This window comes from Heterodontus francisci, chromosome 25 (assembly GCF_036365525.1).
Source record: "Heterodontus francisci isolate sHetFra1 chromosome 25, sHetFra1.hap1, whole genome shotgun sequence".
Classification (NCBI taxonomy): domain Eukaryota; kingdom Metazoa; phylum Chordata; class Chondrichthyes; order Heterodontiformes; family Heterodontidae; genus Heterodontus; species Heterodontus francisci.
The window spans coordinates 41392031-41413807 of NC_090395.1; the positions used below are offsets into that span (position 1 = coordinate 41392031).

The 21777-nt window shown below is 41.7% G+C and overlaps 1 protein-coding gene across 10 annotated transcripts in view; it reads right to left on the minus strand.

The window, feature by feature from the left end:
• The window catches only part of LOC137383841 (neuron navigator 1-like), a 719754-nt gene that overhangs the window by 126779 nt on the left and 571198 nt on the right, over positions 1–21777 (minus strand). For 8 of the 10 annotated variants that reach the window (XM_068057140.1, XM_068057137.1, XM_068057136.1 and 5 more), the window contains 2 exons: positions 13230–13664; positions 3670–3711 (listed from right to left, as the gene is read on the minus strand). The exons of 1 other annotated variant lie outside the window; for it this stretch is intronic. In XM_068057140.1, coding sequence (XP_067913241.1) covers positions 3670–3711; positions 13230–13664 — 477 coding nt within the window. The remainder of the gene's footprint in view (positions 1–3669; positions 3712–13229; positions 13665–21777) is intronic. One more of the 10 variants, XM_068057138.1, reaches the window with a different exon arrangement.

Here is a 21777-nt window from a genome sequence, read left to right on the forward strand (position 1 = left end):
AGTGTTTCCTCCATAATTATCATGCAGTGGAGTACAAACTAAATGATATATTTGCTGTCTCTTGGAGCAGATGTTCTTCTATGTGCTGCGCCCAGGGTATATTTTATGCCCAAGCATAGTAAGACAAAAATGCACAGTCTGAAAATGAAACATAGCAAATTCAAATATGTCAAACTCAAAACCTTGGATGCTTGTCTTGGTTTAGACTCACTATAATTAGACATATAGGAAAATATTAATGCTAGGAACACTGCGAGATCTGGTATTGAGTCAAATTGTTGAAAGAATGGGCCCAAATCCATTACAGTACTACAGGAGCACTGAGGGTAGAGGGCACAGTAGTTATGTTACTGTGCTAGTAATCCAGAGACAAAAACAGATAAAGCTGGAAATACTTAGCAGTTCAGGCAGCATCTGTGGAGAGAGAAACAAAGTTAACTTACAGCTCAATGACCTTTCGTCAGTACCAGGGACTGGTGATGGGGTTATTGCACATTGAGCAACTTGTGAGACTGGTGAAGCGGTTGGTAGGAGATGTCATGTGAAGATGCATTCACTGATCTTGACCACTCACGTGAAGTCATTACACTTCTTGTGGCACTGCAGCCAGGTCCTTGGGTTCAGATGCTGGGAATTGACCTCCCTGGCCACCTGCTCTTGATCTCTTTTAAGGGTGATCCTTGAGGACCTTCTGATCCCCCTTCAGAACCATGGTCTCCCTCCTCCTGTCCACCTCCAACACTATGGCCTCCAGTGCCACATCCAGGAACGTGGAACCCTCTCTCTGTCCTGGTTTTCCATCTTCCTCATGTATAATTGCAGCAATAATATTCAGCAGCAGGCTCCAGTAATTCAGTGCAGCTTCCCTTTAAGAGGGACAGACTGTCTTTAAGAGGAGAAGGCTGGCTGCATATGTTATTAGCACATGGTGCTCGCCCCCTTACTGAGCAGCAGCATGGGACCCACTCAAAGCAACAGGTCAATGAGGAGGCAGCACCAAAGTTACCTCCACCTCTTTGGGTGTGGGTAGGTTCAGAATCACCCAAAAAAGGCACAGACAAGTTTATAGCCCTTGGAATCCATAATTCAAGATCAAATTAATGGCATTTAGAGATACACCAGTTGGATCAAAAACAACCTGTATACATACGTTAAACTGTGTTTGACATTAGTGAAGCAAAGCAAGGAACAGCAGTGTAATTCATTGGAAAGATGCTGAAGGATGTGGGTGAATAGAAACATCTGCATAATTCCTTTCAAGTGTGAATGCAGGTTGCTAAAGACATAAAAAAGGACAAAGGCATTTTGGATTTTATAAATAGGGGCCATAAAAATAAAGAAGGAATGTTTTTTTTTTCAAATCAAGGATAGACCACAGACTACTATGTACAATTTTGGGCATCCTGTTAAAGGATTTTCTGCCATAGAGACCATATAGCATAGGTTAACTAGGATGACATCAGCGATGAAAAAAAGAAATGAGACTTGGGTTACTAGGGCCATTTGGAGTGGTGCAGAGACTGTTATGAGGTGTTTTAATAGGGTATTTTTAAAGTATGAAGGTTTTTGGTAGGGAAAGAACATTATCTCTAGTTGGGGAACAGACACAAGAGGTTCTCCATTTAAAATTATTAAGAGGGTGAGGAAGGAGGTTATGAGGAAAGTTTGTTATGTGGCATTGTTAGAGCAAGCAATACTTGGCACTCAAAAGTAGTTAATGTAGAGAAAATTGCACTTTTAAAGGGGCAGATGGACACTTGAAGCAAAACAAGATATAGGGCCATAGGGAGAGCATGACATTGGGATTAGTTTTGGGCTGCCCGAGCAAAAAAGCCAGCAGTTAAATCGTTTGACCTCCTTCTGTGCTGCAAAACTTTATGGTTCTAAGCTTCTACAAATGCCTTTAAAAGATTCATTTATGCCTGTCTTAATTGCTTTGTATATAAAGAATATCATATCATTCTTTAGTAGGAGTGAAATAGTTTATCTTATTCAAGAATCTGTACTGAAGTTGGTTCAATTGATTCTATTTTATGTGCTATTGATTCCATCTCAGTCGCACATCAACAATACCTCTTTTGTACAAGCAGTTTTCTGGGATAAACCTAGCAAGATTGCCATATGACACGGTGGGCTGAAGGGCCTGTTTCTGTGCTGTATAACTCCATGACTCTGAAATAATCACTCAAGTATGAAGCACATCTTGTTTACAGACCTGCTACAGAAGGTTCTCAAAGTTAAAAGTTAATGAAACAGAATATCAGGGAGGGTGTATGACTGGCAGCCAATGCAATACAGCTTGTTTTGCACCCCTGCCCAAGTTAAATTTCACCTACAATGTATTTAGCTATAGAGCTCTCAGCAGAGCTAATTATCTCTTTCATGGCTTTCGGGTATTTAAAACTTTTTGTAACATCTACATTGTAAAATTGCATGAGAGAAAATTCAAAGTGCAAGTTACATAACTGGTCATTTTATTCATGCTTTCCTTCAAAGGTCTCCAAGTGTGTTAAATAGAAGGTATCAGTGGTGAATTATCTGATGACATCGCTAAGGGACATAGGTGAAGCTCATCGGCATTGCAATACTCCGTACAAACATAGTGAGACTACACAAATATCAAGGAATTCTAATATGGCTGATCAGGAAATAACAAAAACAAAATAATATCTCAGCACCAAGAGTATATGGATTTTATATGAGATGGTCATGAATAATGGAAAGTCCACATTGTAGCACACAACATTTATATTAATGGTTTTGCTTAATTTGCATATTATATTTTTCTGTTTGAAAGCTCTACTGCTTGTGGCAGTTCCAAGTTACTTAAAACTAAAGTATGCAAAGAGAGCGATGTTGCCATTTTGTTCTCCTTTCCTAATCAGTGAGAAGATTGACATAACTCTCAATATTCACTGATTAATTTTCAAAAGAAATGTCTCCACTAATTTTCTCACGACCTCTCCTCCTGTCTTTTAGGGCTAATTGATATGGGACAATTATATGAGCATTAGTTACCACACCCCAGAACCTCACCAACTGACCATTGCACACAGTGCTAAGCCTTAGCACTGAGTATCTGTTTTTTGCTCAGCACACATAATAAATTGAGCTGGGCCTCCGATTAATTTCTCTCCCAATCTCTCCAACCCGAATGCTGGGTCCCACCGTAGTACTCTCCTTGCTGCTTTAGCTGAGAACAGCCAACATAGAACAACCTGAATCAAACCTCAGGCTTTCATGGTGTGTATTATTCACCTACGTACTAGACCATTAGAGAAACTGTAATGTAGGTTCAAAGTATGATTTTCAGAGGCTCAATTAATAACATTGAAACTTGAGGCAACCGTGTCACTTAATGTCAAAATGATGTTCCATCTATAGTTTAGTCTGTCCATTTAATCACACAGTTCCTTTATCTTTCAATATTGTGACCCCAATTTCAGTTTTACGATCTAAGGAGATCTTGTTTTTTATTGGTCAACTGGGTGTCTGACATACTGGCAAAACCCACCAATAGGCAATGACCAAAATGCTTAATGGATGGTTTCAAATTCAGTTCCTCTTAATAGAACCCTTACGCTTCACTACACTAACTAACAGGCACTTTGTCTGGAATTTAGAGTTCAAAATCAAAACTTGAAACAAACTGCACCAAAAGGTAGTTACCTTAGTCCTTTTTTCGGCAGAGTATTTCTGTCACGTTGTGCACTACAAAAACAAACAGGGAACACTGATACAACATCATACACAAAAACAGACAAAACAACCACAACACAGATATAGAATTACTAACAAACTATTCATAGGAAAAATGGACATAATTTGATGGAGTGTGATTAAAATGAAAGTGGAGGCATGGTTTACCTTTACACAGTAACACCAATATTGCTTCAAGTTTAGGACATTTAATTTTATTGTTCACTTCTTTTGGTTTCCTGGGTTGAACATCATCTCCAATCAGAAAGCTCAGGCAGTCATCCGACTAGTAATCCCGTGCTTGAGACAGTTGTTTGAACATGCCCCAGAATAACTTTACTTCTAGTACTTTTGTCCATTCCTGCTGGACATTTTCTTCATCAAGACAGTTCGTGTATTATGAGGGACTTCAAACTGAATCTATATCAGCAGGGTACATTGGAACATCAACTATTTATGCCTCCATGTTACACATTTCCTCAATGATTTTATATATTACAAACTTACCATATATTGAACAAAAACTATAGTAACCATTTGGATTCTTTTGCAGTTAATTTTATCAAGATTTGTGTTTTTTAAAAAAAAATCAAAAGTGCAATTTCCAAGCAATGCCAAAACACTGGTAGAACAAGATGTCTGGACTTTTACTGTTACATATTTCAAATTCAATTTTGTTTTATCTTTATGAAAATTATTTCACAGAACAAAGCAACATCTAACAAATCTGAATGTACACAAAATTGGCAAAGGAATACTCAACTAGTAGGAAAAATAATCAGAATTTATTCCATCTGAGACTATCTACACAGCTGGCTGCTTCTTGAGAAGCAAAGGCTAATAGAAAAGCTGTTACAGATTGTTATGTCGATGATTAAATGGAAAGTCCAATCACTTACTGGATGCTAGTAGCAATCACACATAATGCTACATCCTCCAGAAATATATCAAACCTCAAATGATCCTGTTGCCATTTTCCTGCTCCATCTACTCAACTCAGTCTATTTTATTTAAAGCACACAACTAATATTGTGTACATATGATCAAGAATCTAGGATTAGACCACCACTGGTGAAAAGAAATCAATTACTACTTTCTGATTTAAACTTTAAATGCAATGCCATCATTTTCAATGTTGCAACAACTTAATTCACATCAAGTGTTTACCGGGAACTGTAGTATGTTACTTGACTAGTAATTCAGAGGCCTGGGCTAATGCTCTGGAGACATAAGTTCAAATCCGATCATGGCAGCTGAGAAAATTTAAATTCAACTAGTTAAATAAATCTGGAGTTAAAAAGTTAGTCTCAGTAATGGTGCATGTGAAACTACCGGATTGTCATAAAAATCCATCTGGATCATTAAAGTCCTTTAGGAAAGGACATGGCCTAGCAAGCCATTCAGTTGTATCAAGAGTATAAAACTGGATCAACAACCTGGCATCAAGCTAGGCACCGGATACAACAAAGGCACACCCTGCCCAGTTGACCCTGCAAAGTCCTACTCACTAACATATGGGGACTTGTGCCAGAATTGGGAGTGTTGTCCCACAGACTAGTTGACCTATAGCGAGAAATAGTCATGCTCACAGAATCATACCTTACAGGCAATGCCACAGGCTCCTCCAGCACTATCCCTGGGTATTTCCTGTCCTTAGCCAAGCTGTTCCAGAACAGCTGCAACACTGGAATCTACCAAACAATGTGGAAAATTACCTAGCTATGTCCTGTCCAAAAAAAAGGACAAATCCAACCAGGCCAATTATCACCCCATCAGTTTGCTCTCAATCATCAACAAAGTGATGGAAGGTGTCGTCGACAGTGCAATGAAGCGACACTTACTCAGCAATAACCTTCTCAGTTGGGGTTCTGCCAGGACCACGAGGCTCCAGAGCTCGTTGCAGCCTTGGCCCAGACAGGGACAAAAGAGCTGAATTCCAGAGGTGAGGTGAGGTGAGAGCAACTGCCCTTGACATCAAGGCAGCATTTGACTGAGTGTGGCTTCAAGGAACCCAAGTAAAACTGAAGTCAATGGGAATAAGGGGAAACCCCAACCCCGCCTCCATGAAGCTGGCAGCCTCCACTTGGGCAGCAGGCTACCCCGCTGTCAACAAAATGCTGCTGGCCCTGTAAAATAGCCCTTAATAGGGGCTCTAATTATGCAAATAAGCTGCACACATCTGTGGACTAGGCAGCCAATCTGCCTTCCAGCCCACCGCTGGCAAAATTCCATGGCAGCAGGACTATGTGGGGGAGCCGTCCGGGCACATCTCTCCATTATTTTACCAGCTCAATTGCTTTTGTTTCTGCCAACTGGGGCATGGTGGGGTGGGGTGGCGTGGGGGGGGGGGGGGGAGCGGATATGGGCTGCAGATACTTATCCAATTCCCCTTTGAAAGCCACAATTGAATTTGCCACCACCACACTTTCAGGCATTGCTGCAGGAGTTACTAAGGGTAGCGTCATAGGCCCAATCACTTTTGGATGCTTCATCAATGACCCTCATTCCATCAAAAGGTCAGAAGTGGGAATGCTTGCTGATGATTGCACAGTGTTCAATTCCATTCACACCTCTTCAGATACTGTAGCACTCCATGCCTGCATGCAATAAGACCTGGACAACATTAAGACCTGGGCTGATAGGTGGCAAGTAACACTCATGCCAAGCAGTGACCACCTTCAACAAGAGAGGTTCTAACCAACTCCCCTTAATGGCATTACTATCTCTGAATCCCCCACCATCACCATCCTGGGGATTACCACTGACTAGAAACTTAACTGGACCACCCACATAAATACTGAGGCTAAAAGAGCAGGTCAGACGCTGGGAATCCTGTTGCAAGGAACTCAGCTCCTGACTCCCCAAAGCCTCTCAACCATCTACAAGGCAAAAGTCAGGAGTGTGATGGAATACTCTCCACTTGCTTGGATACCATGCAAGACAAAGCAGCCTGCTTGATCAGCACCACATTCACCACCTTAAATATTACTCCCCCACCACAGGTGCACCGTGACTACAGTGTCTGGCATCTACAGGCTGCACTGCAGCAACATGCCAAGGCTCCTTCGACAGCACTTTCCAAACCTGTGACCTCTACCACCTAGACGAACAAGGGCAACAGGCACATGGAAACACCATTGCCTGCAAGTTCCCCTCCAAACCACACATCATCCCAGCTTGGAACTATATCACCATTCCTTCACTATTGTTGGGTCTAAATCCTGGAACTCCCTTCTTAACAGCACTGAGTGTACCTCCACCACATGGACTGCAGTGGTTCAAGAAGGTGGCTCACCACCACCTTCTCAAAGGCAATAAGGGAGGGGCAACAAATGCTGGACCTGCCAGTGACACCCACATCCCATAAATGAATAGATAAATGAACAAAGAAACAAAATAAAAGAATGTTCGATTGCACATTATGACGAGAATAATGGAGAATGGATGCTGAGCCAGGAAGGGAGAGATTAGGATGAATGACCAAAATTTTGGTCAAAGGGATGGGTTTTGAAGAGTCAGACAAGTTTGACGAGGGAGCTCCAGAGTAGTATCAAAATAGCTGAAGGATTTGCCACCCATGTTGATATGAAGGGAGGAGGAGAAGCCAAAAATGCTGGAGTCAGAGAAAAAGAACATTCAGGAGGCAACATAGAGCTGGAAGAAACTGCAGGGTGTAGCAAGGTCAGCGAGAGATTTGTGAGTCGCTAACATACTTCAAAACCTGCACAATACCATGACACATTGTTTAACAGAAAATCTTATAGAAAACGTAACTATATCTGCCACTACTTGTCTTTGAGTCACGAGAAGTAAAATGCCATAAACACTTGATTTTTAGTGTTGCATTCAAATTCCTTTAATGTGCAGATCTTTTGGCGAAGTTATTCATTTCATAGTACCAAGAGGTTTCAGACATACCCAAATGCATTATCTCACTAAGTTAAGTCTGAATACCTTGAAACTATTGCATACCATAACATGCATAAATGCAACTATTTATGCTTGAACTACTGGTGCGAGCCCAACTCCTCAGGTGAACAGACAGTGTGCCAGTAAATAAAAACGTATCAGTGCCCAGGTTATACCTCTTAATACTCAGTGCAACATTGCATATGTTCAATGTGTACATGCCTGCACTTGCAAGGTGCCTTCCCATATTTAAGAAGAATCAGAGTACCTAGGACATGTAGCCACCTCAAGCTAACTGGCACAACTGGGGCACATTAAAATGCAATACTCCCACGGATCAGTTCGCAGAAAGTAATTTGAGAGAGGGAGCAAAATAAAATATCACACATACATGTGAGCATACTTGTATTTTCCCACTTCTGTACATTTTACATATTGCAGGACATTTCACAAATGCTATAACTTAACTTTTAGAGCAACAGTGAACTCATATACATGCTTTAATTATTTTAATGGAATATAATGAACATTGGGAATATTATAGTGCTATTCAAGGGTCCTATCCCAACTCTAACAGCCTTGAACGTATTCTGTTGTACTCCTTTTTGTAATTTTACTTGATTTGGATTTAATCGTGGCCTGGGGGTTGCTGTCTGAAGTTCAAGTGAGGCCCTAATTTACAATTACATACAGGTGCTGAAAATAAAACAGCACCAGTGACAATCTGTAGCAATGTTGTCCAGTAAGTTGAAGCATGCTGTATCTTGTTGAAGTAACCTTCTTTTGCTATTTAGATCTTTTACTAAAGCCTTGATATTCAAGTGTAACCACATCTCTGCTTTCCTATAACAAACTGCAGATGGACTGATATGAGACCTGCTGCTTTGGGGCTCTTGATTTTGCTCATAACAATTTCTCAGGACGCAATCTTGATTAAGGAAAGATGCTGAACAATAATGAGGCCAATCAGAATCACTAATGGTCATGCCGGGTCATTCACTAAGAGTATATATTCCTTTTGAAAACAATTGTAACACTGAATTCTCAAATATACAATATAATAGACAGTGGTCTTCAATTTCCACTTTCGTGCACCAATATCTTTCTCCAGTGAATAAAATGAAATCCATATCTCAAGATTATGAGTTCCTCCAAGTCACTATCGATCTTCCTGAACCAAATTCAGACAGCCAAAGCAGGATCCCCCAAAATAAACTTGGATTTTCAGCAGAAAGGAATGCTTATAATAGTTGGTGTGTGACTGTGACAAATGACTACTGCCGAAGGAACAGTAGCTCTAATTTGGGAAAACAGAATTCTCAATTTTAGGCTTTTCTTTTCATGAATACTGAGCCTTCGGGACAAATTTGCACTTTCTTCACTTTGATGGAATCATTACACAAGTACTGCATACTGCAGAGCTTAGTTACAGAGTGTTCTGCCAGTCACATTTAAGTGTGAAAGGATAATATTTTTATTTAGAGATACAGCACTGAAACAGGCCCTTCGGCCCACCGAGTCTGTGCCGACCAACAACCACCCATTTATACTAACCCTACAGTAATCCCATATTCCCTATCACCTACCTACACTAGGGGCAATTTATAACAGCCAATTTACCTATCACCTGCAAGTCTTTGGATGTGGGAGGAAACCGGAGCTCCCGGAGAAAATCCACGCAGACACAGGGAGAACTTGCAAACTCTGCACAGACAGTACCCAGAATCGAACCCGGGTCCCTGGAGCTGTGAGGCCACTGTGCCGCCCAAACTATTGACAGTCGTGTGATCTCACTAATAATTTTGAGTTTTTGAAAATCCCTATTTTGATTGGAAGTTATTAAATCCTAAAAAGACGAATGAAGCAAAGTATAGCCCTAAATGAATAAGTTGTGACAGAAATTGTCTTTGAGGGAAAAAAAGTTAGTGCTTTTCAGAGGAAGTTTTGGCTTTTTTGTTCCTAAAGTAGACGAGAGATTCTGCAATTACAGAGTAGGAATTTTGTAAGTGAGTATGGTCTATTCTTTCTTGAACAAATAATGTCTACATTCATACATGTTGCATTTTAATGTATATTTACTGTTTCAAGAAGTGTCTCATTATTTTATGTTAATATTTTATGTCAAAATTCTCCTTTAGCTGGTTAACATGGTATTGGATAAAAACTTATTTCAGCAGAGATTTGTAGGTTATAAGGAGTCCACAGTTACAAATTTAGATGTAATATGGCAAGAATAGGTTTTGTGAAAGGGAATTCATGCTTAATCAATTTATTGGAGATCTTTCAAGAAGTAACATGTGCTGTGGATAAAGGGGAACCAGTGGATGTACTGTACTACGATTTCTAGAAGGCATTTGATCAGGTGTCACATCAAAGTTTATTGTGGAAAATAAAAGCCCATGGTGTAGGGGTAACATATTGGCATGGATAGAAGATTGGATAGCTAACAGGAAACAGAGAGTAGGCAGAAATGGGTCATTTTCTGGGTGGAAATATTAGACTAGTGTGCCACAGGGATCTGTGCTGGGGCATCAACATTTTACAATTTATATAAATGACTTGGATGAAGGGACTGAAGGTATGGATGCTAAATTTGCTGTTGACACAAAGATAGGTAGGAAAGTAAGTTGTGAAGAGGACATAAGGAAGCTACAAAGGGATATGGATAGGTTAAGTGAGTGGACAAAGATCTGGAAAATGGAGTATAAAGTGGGAAAATGTGAAATTGCCCATTTTGGCAGGAAAAATAAAAAAGAAGCATATTATCTAAATGGTGAGAGATTGCAGAGCTCTGAGATGCAGAGGGATCTGGGTGTCCTAGTGCATGAATTGCAAAAGGTTAGTATGCAGGTTCAGCAAGTAATTAGGATGTTATTGTTTATTGTTTAGTTCAGTTTAGAGATACAGCACTGAAACAGGCCCTTCGGCCCACTGAGTCTGTGCCGACCATCAACCTCCCATTTTATACTAATCCTACACATTCCTATCACATCCCCACCTGTCCCTATATTTCCCTACCACCTACCTATACTAGGGGCAATTTATAATGGGGAATTCAATACTAAAGTAGGGAGGTTATGCTTCAGTTATACAGGGCATTGGTGAGACCACATTTGGAGTGCTGTGTACAGTATTGGTCTCCTTATTTAAGGAAGGATGCAAATGCATTGGAAGCAGTTCAGAGAAGGTTTACCAGACTAATACCTGAATGGACGGGTTGTCTTATGAGGAAAGACTGGACATGCTATGCTTGTATCTGCTGGAGGTTAGAAGAGTAAGAGGCAACTTGATTGAAACATATAAGATCCTGGGGGGGTCTTAACAGGGTGGATGTGGAAAGCATGCTTCCCCTTGTGGGAGAATTAGGAGTCATTATTTAAAAATAAGGGGTCACCCATTTGAGACAGAGATGAGGAGAAATGTTTTTCTCTGAGGGTCGTGAGTCTTTGGAACTCTCTTCCTCATAAGGCGGTGGAAGCAGAGTCTTTCAATATTTTTAAGACAGATGTAGTTAGATTCTTGATAAGCAAGGGGGTGAAAAGTTATTGGGGGTAGGCGGGAATGTGGAGTTGGGGTTATAATCAGATCAGTCATGATCTTATTGGATGGCAGAGCAGGCTCGAGGGGCCGAGTGGCCTACTCCTGCTCCTAATTTATATGTTTGTATGTTCGTATATGCCACATGGCCTTTTCCCATTCCACAATGGTCTTATCATACACTTTTAACTGCAGTCCAGTTCTTCAGTTAGTTGCATAATTTATAAGGGACAAGAAATGTCAGTGGTGTCCTTCAAAGTATTTTCTCATTAATACTGAAATAATTAGGAAGAACATGCATTACAGCAATGAACAGAATGTTATGTATTGCGTGCCCAATTAAGAAAAGATAAAATTCCATTAGTCATATTCAATTAGATTTTCCTATTGAAAGTGCAGTATGATTTTTCTTTAATAAAGACACAAATGGGAAGCATAGATCCCAAACCTATTATTGTATTGTACTTTAATGTAAAAAAAATCTCATTGTTTATTAACTGTAAGTATACTGTCTGATTGCTATATAAAACACTTTCATGTGCTTAAAACCACAAGATGTGTGAAGTGCATGCAGACAGCTTTTTAACAGCCTTACTTAGTTTGCTCCTATCGGTCTACTTAATGGATACCTTTTTAAATAATCTTACCATGCAACAATGACATCTCAGACAGGTTAAAGCATTATAACATCATAGTGATCTGTGCATTGCATTAATATCAGTTATGCTTGAACTTTATCAAGCTGCGAGGATGCAAGCAACGCCAGCTTTTTCTGATGACATTCAACAAATCTGATCGAATTCAAATCACATGCTTTTGTCATGCAATCAGTGAGAGGGTATCTCCAATTAGTCTCGGTGAAATATCAGAGGCTTCCACTGAAGAGTCGTTTAGTAGTACAGAACTAGAGTATTGCTGAAAATAGAGACATGTTGTCGAAGCTTTTCGTCTTGCACTCATCAGGACAATCGCACGAATAACCAATGTAAGGGAAAACAACAATTTATACTGCAAGAGAAGAGAGTGCTAATTGGTTGGCAAGTGAACTCTGATTAGATGAGGTATTGCCATGGAGAATGCACCGAGCCATACTGAACCAGCCCGTGTTTGCAAAATTCATAACACAGTGTCCAACATTAGATGTAATTCCGCGATTGGACAACATTTGCTAAATCATCCACAGTGTGCTAAGAATTACACTTACAACCAATTTAAGATTGTCAGTAGGGCTCGCAGTGTGGCGCATTTGCGCGTGCTGGAAGCTACATATATTAATACATAGGGCCCTGTTCTTTGAAGACAGAAAGAATATGTACAAAAATTGCGCCAGTTTCAGCTGAACAAAATAAGTTGCAGCCATTCGCTGGTTCATTCTTCAGGGCAATGCCTGGACCAATCAGAGTCAAGCTACCTGGTTCAAATTTCAAACAAAGCTTGACAGTTAACTGTCAGTCACTGTAAACTGGTGCATTCTCCCAGGCAATGCCTCATCCAATCAGAGTTCACTTGCCAACCAACTCTCTTCTCATGCAGTATAAGTTGTTTTTCCCTTTCATTGATTACTCTTGTGATTCTCCTGATGAGGACAAGATGAAAAGCTTCAACATGTCTCTATTTTCAGCAATGCTTCCACTGAAATTGAAAATAAGTTCATGTAGATCAATGAGTTAAAAGGTTTATCACATCATTGGCAACAAGCTGTACAAAAAGGAACACAATAAGTACTACAGAGCAACAGATCACAGATCATGAATAATCAACAAAGGACATATACGTGTCTAAACTACCAACTCAACTTCTCAAATATCACCTGCTCAGAGCTGAAGAGATCACTTGTGGCTCAAACCTTTGACATTATTATTTCATATGCTGAGTGTTCTAATATCAAACAGCCATGATTATAACATATTTTAATTCATAAATTGCCAGCAAAATGATTGTATGCTCCATTAAATGGATCTAAAAATCCAACAAAAATGGCCTCAATTAAACCAGAATCTTTCACCCAAAAGTTGCAAATGATACAGTCTTACTGTATCCAGTTCCATACTACAAAATCAGGCCTAATCAAATTACTGACGTACCTCTCCATCTGTGAGAATCTAGAACTCCCAGTCCATGTGAGTGCACTGTGATCCTCTTCCCTTGAAAGTGTACCACTTGCAGAGAACGAACATGGAACACTCAATGGAAGATCCAAAGATTCCATGCTGGTGTGCAGGCTACTAAGTTTAGGGTACATTAGGGTTTCCTTGGTGCTTGTGAAATTGCTAACTAGGCCAAGTCCTTGACTAAAGGTACCAGAATTTACATTAAGGACAGGGGCGGGACTTGGTGTTAGACATGGAGTCAAGCTGATTCCAGTTGTCTGGACGTCGGGATTTTTGGTTAAAGTTTCATTGGCAACACTGCTAGTGATAGATGCGTGTCCTGAGGTTGAGGAATCCAAGCTGTTGGAGTTGATTTTGTCGATGTTCGCTATTGTGGGTGGCTTGCTGATTCCCTTTGAACTCATCACCCTGGAGTCGAAGAGAAAAAAAAAATCAAATAACCAGTTGGTTAATGTAATGCAATACATAGAAAAAATTGCAATACATCCTGAGTAAACATGGAAAAGAAACAGGGCACTTTCTCACTGAAGCATAAAATTGAAAGTCAAAACCACTTACAAAAAATCAGAGATCAATACCAGACACTTTAAAAGCATGTAAAAATATTAAGAAATTTGAGTCCAGTTGCCAATTATTGTTTTTAGCTTGGATTGTGGATTACAGACAATATGAATTATCTCCTTGGAAAGGCCTTCTTTGCGTGTTTTCATCAAGACGAATGATGTTAATTAGAAAATAGATCATCCTCCACAGTTTTTCTGGGCTGCATTTTGTGAGGAGGGAAGAAATGTTGCCGCTGGGACTGAAAGCAGGAGCCCAGCCCACTCCAGCAGGTGACGTGACCCAGAAGTGGCACTTTACCAGTGGTGGCTTCTTAATTTGGGCCGGAAGCAGCCTCGGAATCCTTGGCGTCAGTCGCAGTGGCCACTGCTGAGGCTACAGCATGAAGGAGAGGGTGCCTCAATGCTGAGGCGTCCTCGAGGACTAAGTAAGTGTTTTTGAGCAAGCCGGGGCCAGGAAGGCAGGCCCCATCAATCACTGTGGGGGAGCGGGGGGTTGGTGGGGAACATATTCCAGCAGCGGCACCTTAGCCCTTGCTGCTGGGAAGCCCCTCCATGGGACCATACAGCAGTCATTAAGTAGGGCTCACCCAACACCCTGGAACACGCTGGGAGGTTGCCAGAGTTTACCTGGTGGTCTCCCTACATGGTGGCAGGCCTTCTTGTTGTGGGCAAAAATGCCAGCAGGGACAGGAAGTGGCCCTTAACACTTTAGTGGCTCAAATGGCCGCTGCTGGTAATATGCCATGGCAGTGGGAGGACAGCAGGCTTTCCTCCTGATGCCTTGCCGCACCATATTACCAGCCTGTTACCATAGGGCTTGGAAAATTCAGCCTGTGCCAATGGACTGGATTTTACCAGTTCTTTGGAGAAAGGCTGGGAGGTGGACGAGCTGGTAAAATGGCAGTGGAAGGCATTGGGAGGAGAGGCTGCCGTTTTCCCGCCGCCATGGGTTATGACCAGTGGTGGGAACCCTGATGACATGGCTGCCAGGTAAATCAGTTGCTTATTATTAGCCACTTCCCAATCACTCCAGCATTTTACCGGCATCGGGAGTGGCTGCTGCCACGTCAGGAGAATGCGAGGCAAACCCTGGAAGCTTTCCATTGGGTTCCCGGGTGTGGGGGGCCCCTCCTTTATGACTGCATGATGGCCCATGGAGGGGCCCCCCTGGTGGCAACGGCCACCCCCGTGTCTATAGCACTACTGCTGGAAGACCCCCCAAATCGCTGGGGCCTGACTGCCTGGCCTCGGCACGGTTAAAGAAAAAACTTAACTGGGCTTCAAGGGTGCCTCAGTATGGTATCCTGCAGCTTCAGCAGCGGCCAGCTCTAGAGTCAAAGAGAGATACAGCACTGAAACAGGCCCTTTGGCCCACTGAGTCTGTGCCAACCAACAACCATCCATTTATACTAATCCTACGTTAGTCCCATATTCCCTATCACATCCACACCATTCTCCTACCACCTACCTACACTAGGAGCAATTTACAATGGACAAGTTACCTATCAACCTGCAAGTCTTTGGCTGTGGGAGGAAACCGGAGCACCCGGCAGAAACCCATGTGGTCACAGGGAGAACTTGCAAACTCCGCACAGGCAGTACACAGAACTGAACCCGGGTCACTGGAGCTGTGAGGCTGCAGTGCTAACCGCTGCACTACTGAACTGCCCTATCGGTGGAGCTGCTGAGGCTGCCAAGATGCCAGCCCACTGCAAAGTGTGCTACCATCTTCAATTAGACGGCAGTCCCGGCGATGGCCTCCTAATTGGACACTGCTGGTATACTGGCGCCATGAGTGCGCCACCCGCCCACGCGGGGGGGTGGGTGCGGGGTGGTGGTTGGGTCCAGCTTTCCATTCTGGCAATGGGACTACATATCTCCCAAGAAAATTCTGGACAATGTGTTAGAGACAGCGTAATGTTCCCATTGAGTTTTATAACAAAATAGCAAACCACATCTCAAATGGTACTTCATAACTATTTTAGTATACAATGTGTATTTATGCACATGCTGTTCGAGAAATACATTTATTACAATCCTTATTGCTGTAATTATATTGATATGAAGCAGTTTTGAATACGTATCAATGTATGTTAAAGCTGCAACATAAAAGCTGCAAAAGCTCAGTCACTGAGCGCAGTAAAGCCAAGAGGTGTGGCGCTATCTCGAGTAGCTAGTCTCAAACCATTATGGTTTTGCATTATGGTACAATTCCAGACTGGTGCAAGCACATTTTAAAGTATCCAGATGCCAATATGATCTCCTGGAAACTTTCAAAACCTAATGAAGAATCTTCTTAATGTTTGGAGAAAACAGACGTTCTTTCTGATTCTTGTAACATAAAATATTATGATATGTGGAGTTACTTTGTTGTTCAATTTAATGCAAGTTGCAGCTATAAGTGTAATTTAGCACTGCCAGATAGATATCACACTAAACGGGTACCAGACTGAGACTGGGATGTAGAGTGTAACGAAAAGTTTAATCAAACTTTATGTAGAACCTTCCAGTGTGATAATAAAGTTTGCAAATCCCTTATGCTACAGGTTAAAAGATATTGGAGAAATTAACCATAAAAATGGTACCAGACATACTATAGTGACACCTAAAACAAAACAGTGTACCTCTGCACAGACAAATCCAGAACACATTTGAAAACAAAATAACCCACAATGTTTGATATCAGTTGAAGTGTTAAAACTGGCCTCAGCACTGCTGGGTTAGTGAGGGGATAATCAGACAGGGCTCCGATGGCCTACACTAGTGGTTGGATTTTGTAGTCCTGCTGCCAGGAGCAGTGGCGGGTGCAGAAAATGGGGGCATGCTCGTGTGGGACCCGCGCCGCTGCGATTCTGCAGCGGGCGGCCAGCTTACATATTCACGGCAGCCGCCCCACCCCCACAATCAGGGGGTGGGGGCGGCATTGGCAACATCATTCACAGTGTCACCGATGAGGAAGAAGGTGCTGGCGCCATTTTTAAAAGGCTGCCAGCTCTACAGACAGTTCAACAAAGTGCAGAGTCCACCCCTTCCCCACCCCCTACCCATCAGAGTGCAGAGTTCACCCCTTCCCCACCCCCTACCAATCAGAGTGCAGAGTTCACCCCTTCCCACCCCCTACCCATCAGAGTGCAGAGTTCACCCCTTCCCCACCCCCTACCAATCAGAGTGCAGAGTTCACCCCTTCCCCACCCCCTACCCATCAGAGTACAGAGTTCACCCCTTCCCCACCCCCTACCCATCAGAGTGCAGAGTTCACCCCTTCCCCACCCCCTACCCATCAGAGTGCAGAGTTCACCCCTTCCCCACCCCCTACGAATCAGAGTGCAGAGTTCACCCCTTCCCCACCCCCTACCCATCAGAGTGCAGAGTTCACCCCTTCCCCACCCCCTACCCATCCGAGTGCAGAGTTCACCCCTTCCCCACCCCCTACCCATCAGAGTGCAGAGTTCACCCCTTCCCCACCCCCTACCAATCAGAGTGCAGAGTTCACCCCTTCTCCACCTCAGTGGCACCAGCTTTCCCTGGACGAGAAAGTGAAGGTGGGCGAGTGCTGCTCATCACGCTGAGGATTGGGAACTGAAGGCAAGATCGCTGCGGTTTAGATCTTAATTCATGCAAATGTGTCATTTAAATATGCTAAACGTGTCCTGTTGTAGAGCAGCGGAGGGGACGCCTGGAGCTTTCCTGCTGCCGGAAAGATCAGGTCCAACAATCCTGGCGTTAGATTCCATGGTGGCCGCTGCCGTTCCGATTTTCCGGCCACCACCCCCCACCATGGGACACGACCTCAGGCTGGGAGCAAAATCCAGCCCTAGCTATGCATTGAAGTTGAATAAAAGCAATATTATGTTCAGCTGTGGTGCCCTGCGGTTGCTAACACTCACTGCGGAAGCTCACAAACTATGACCACATGGGTAAGGTACTGAAAGACAACAGTACGGAGCCAATGCCTTCAGGGAAGGAAGGAGAGGAAGAAACTGTATGAAAAAGAAACAAGTAAAAAATCTTCATAAAAAAGGTCATAAATTTAAGACTGCCATTGCATAAAACACAGTTTATTAATAGACAAGGGGGTCATTTTTATTACACGGAGACAGGCTACAAAAATTTCTTGTAATTTATTGCATTTAAGTTAATGGCCAATCTCTCATGAGTAATAAAAATGGATTACCCCCTTTACACATTAAGTAGCCTCAATTTCCTACAGCAGCCAGCATTATACAAAACATCTCAGTGGTATATAAATAATGCTGAATTATTTTGCAGTTTTGTGCTGTGAGTTAACATCTGCTGGGAACTGTGTTGAGTGTGCCCATACTCAGGTTATGTAGGACCTTTACTAGGAAGTCGTTACATCTGTTATCTGCTGGCTGTATTCAAAACACGCCCTGCAGTTTAGGCTGTTACAAAAAATCATTTTGATATAATGGGCAAAAAACATATCATGTCAGTTTTGACAGTGCCTAGATGATTGCAAAACGTGGAAGGTGTATTGACTGTGTTTCATCTGGAAGGATAAACAGTGTAGAAGTTTGATAAAAAATGCAATTCAAAACATTTAATATTTATTTCTGAGCCTATTTTTGACGAACAAGTTTATAACTGCTTATATACTGATTATTTCAAAAAAGGGTATTGAATGGGTAACACTGATAGAACAATTAGCGCAACTCTGGTTAAAATGGCATAATGCACAGAGAGTGGTTTTTGTTAAGTATTATAGTTTATGTTAATCGGAAGATCTAAGCTTTTGCTGCAAATAACTTAAAAAACAAACATTCTAAAAACAATCAGTCAGACTGCCTGTTGGAAAGGGATGATTTTCCTGATTCTTGCCAAGAGACCATCAAGTTTGTCAGAACCATATGTTAGGATAAAAATTTGGAGAACTGGTTTGTTGGTTTCCTACACCTCTGGAATTCTATGGTGTTAATGGATTTCTGGTGCTTTCCTGTTAAGGGATATGGTGGGGGAGAGGGGAAATCCTGGCCTGTGCCTACAATAGACAGAGGTGAGTTAGAGCTATTTATATGAAGCGGTAGGGGATGTTACCACCCTCCCATCTTATTATCTGGCATCAACATTTGCTCAGCACTGAAGTGCAGGGCAACCCTGAAAGCACAACATTGTGACCTGCTCCAAAGCCCTGTCAACTGGAAGGTCAGAAAAAGTCCCAGGTATAGACTGCAGACTTCAACGTGGGTCAGGTTCTTCCAGTCTAATTGGACCATCAGGCTGCTGATCTCTATTGGCAACCAAAAGGACCTGATCTTTGAGGCCCGGCACAGGAAATGTCACAGCATTCCTGGGCCTAGACAAGAGCAGCACACTTCAGGCACACTGTTGCTATTAAGCACCAAGGTGAAGGGCAGGAAACTTTGCCCTAATCGGTATTTGATCATGAGTGATACTTAAGTAGTGTTTGGTGTTGTTGGTTTTTTAGGAGTTGGGAGTGTTATACAATTAATATTGTTGATGTCTTCATGGATGGTAGAATCAGAGAGGTATCTGAAATGAATCTTAGGAGTAACAATAGTCAGACTTTGCACTGAAAATAACAGGGATGCTAACAGTGCTCACCTTTATTATGAAGTAAATCAGACAGCAATTTCTAGAGTGTGCAAATGCGCAGTTAAACACGGAAATCTGGAAGTTGCAGTCTGAGTTACCTTGCACCTCCACAGACTGCGCTATAATCATACCGTTGCGATATAGACTTAATGTAAATCAACGTAAGAGCGTGAAGTTGTGCTACTTACTAGTTACCCACTAAAAATGGCAGAAAAAGTTAGGGCCTGTGCATTCAGGTATAAGAGAATTTTAATGGCGTGATCAGTCATATTTATTGCCAAACAACCTCACTGGCCCTGAGAATTTAACTTTACAAGTGTGGAGTCTCATTTCTTCAAAATTTAGTGTTGGAAATTTTAAAAAACTTTTTTTTTTACTTTGTCTGTCTGTCTCTTTTAACTCTCCCTCAATCACATCTTTCTTTCCCAATCTTTATTTTGTTTTCTGTATATGCTTTCAATCTAATTTATAATTCCTGGTTTATACTTCCTGGTTTGAATTATGCAAGTCTCAGTGAGAAATATTCGATTTGACTGATGGTAGAGTGTCCCTGTTACTTGTCTTACTTACACATGCCAAGATCCCCTGTAGAGAGACTTGGGCTCGATCAGATGCCCAGTGACAAGAAGTCTCAGGTTGAAAGTCCACAAAAGCTCTGTCGGCAGCTGATAGTGTCGCAAATGGTGAGCACTGTTCCTTTGCTGCTGACCACAAAATCTGGGCTATTAGATTTCTAAGTCGCACATGCCTGACTGATCAGCATGACACGTAGGGTGAGGTTGCATATTATATATTTATATATTTAGAACTTACTTTGGCATCAACAAAAAATGGTTTTGAATGTGCATTAACACAAAAGTATACAAAGTATGCAATTGTATCATAACAGGAATATGCTACAAAATCAAATTTAGGTAGAGATTTAATATATTTGTGTAGAATTTCTGTTGCAGTGTTTCGATATAGTCACCAAATTCAGTCCCTAAGCCTTTATGGATTTTGCACCATTATTTTTTTCCTTAAATTTCAATGCAACTATCCAGATTGAAATCTCATAAAATAGTCACAAAAAGTTTCCAATAACACCGGGACGTATTTTATTGATTTTCACTTTGCCTAACTCAAGTCTATGTGCAGTGAATTTAAAGTTAGGCTATCCCAATTTTCATTACAGCAGGGCAGGAGCAGTAATGATTGACACTGTTGAGAAAAAATGGAAAAGGGTGAGAAAATAGGCTTAGTAGCCCTTTTTTGGGGGCACTATAGGTGCGCTTAGAGCTCCAAAATGGCATCCGTGGAGCAAGCCACATGCCATCTTGGTGCAGGCATTAGTGTGCGCACAGTGAATGTCTGCCAAAACTAGGCAGAGCAGGGAGATCATAACGTCCACGCTGATTTGATGACAGCGCTGTCATTTTGGAGCTCAAGGATCCAGCTGACGCCTTCTCTGAACCTCACACAGCTGAAGATGTGTTAAGCAACAGGATAGATAAGCCAACACTATTTAAAAGGATCATCAACTACTTAGAGGTCAGTTGCTAGTCCACCAAGCGAACCCTTGCAGCATCTGAAAACCTGGATGCCCGTACTCTCCCATGTTCAGCCATTATTCTCTCCCACAGGAGTCCCAGCATCCACTCTAACCACAATGCACCTCCCATTTAAGAGGTGTAGACTAGCTTTATACAGTGCAGGTTAGCTTTAAGTAGTGCTAGCAAGTATTGATTTTGAGCCCTCTGCTGATGCGTGCAGTGAGTTTTGTGCTGGCTGTACGCAGAAATCATGATATTGAGCAGGCAGCATGAAGATGCCATGCTGCCAGCAGTGCATTCAATGGGCATAAGTTAATGGTGCATTGTGATCCCTGCACCCATTTTTGGGGGCTGTCCAATTTAGCCCCCAATGTGTTACCTCTTGTGGGCATATAAAATATTTCAAAACTCTCAATTTTCTTGTTCCGTTTATAGACTAACTTTTCTGCATACTTTCCATTTGTTTCTTATTTTCCCTTGTCCATTTACAAGCAAACATTGGAGCAAATGAGTTTAACAGTTTAATTGTTAACATATTTTACTCCGTGTGTTCATACTTGGACATTTTAGACAAAAAACTTGCCAAAGAAACACAAGGGAAAATGTATAGTCTGTAGGAAAGTCAGGTATTATTCAAGGAATGCAACATAAAATGGGAATTTTCCTCATACGTCAAGTTTGCCCTTTTAAACGCTTTAAGATTTTTCATCGAAAATCCTTCTGGATATTGGTTACTTTTATAAAAACATTGCATATTCATAAAATAGTGACTTGATTGAATATTTTCACACTCCTAGCAGATGCATACTTTTTGTAAGTTAATTTGAAACATGTTTTTACATAAAAAGGTCT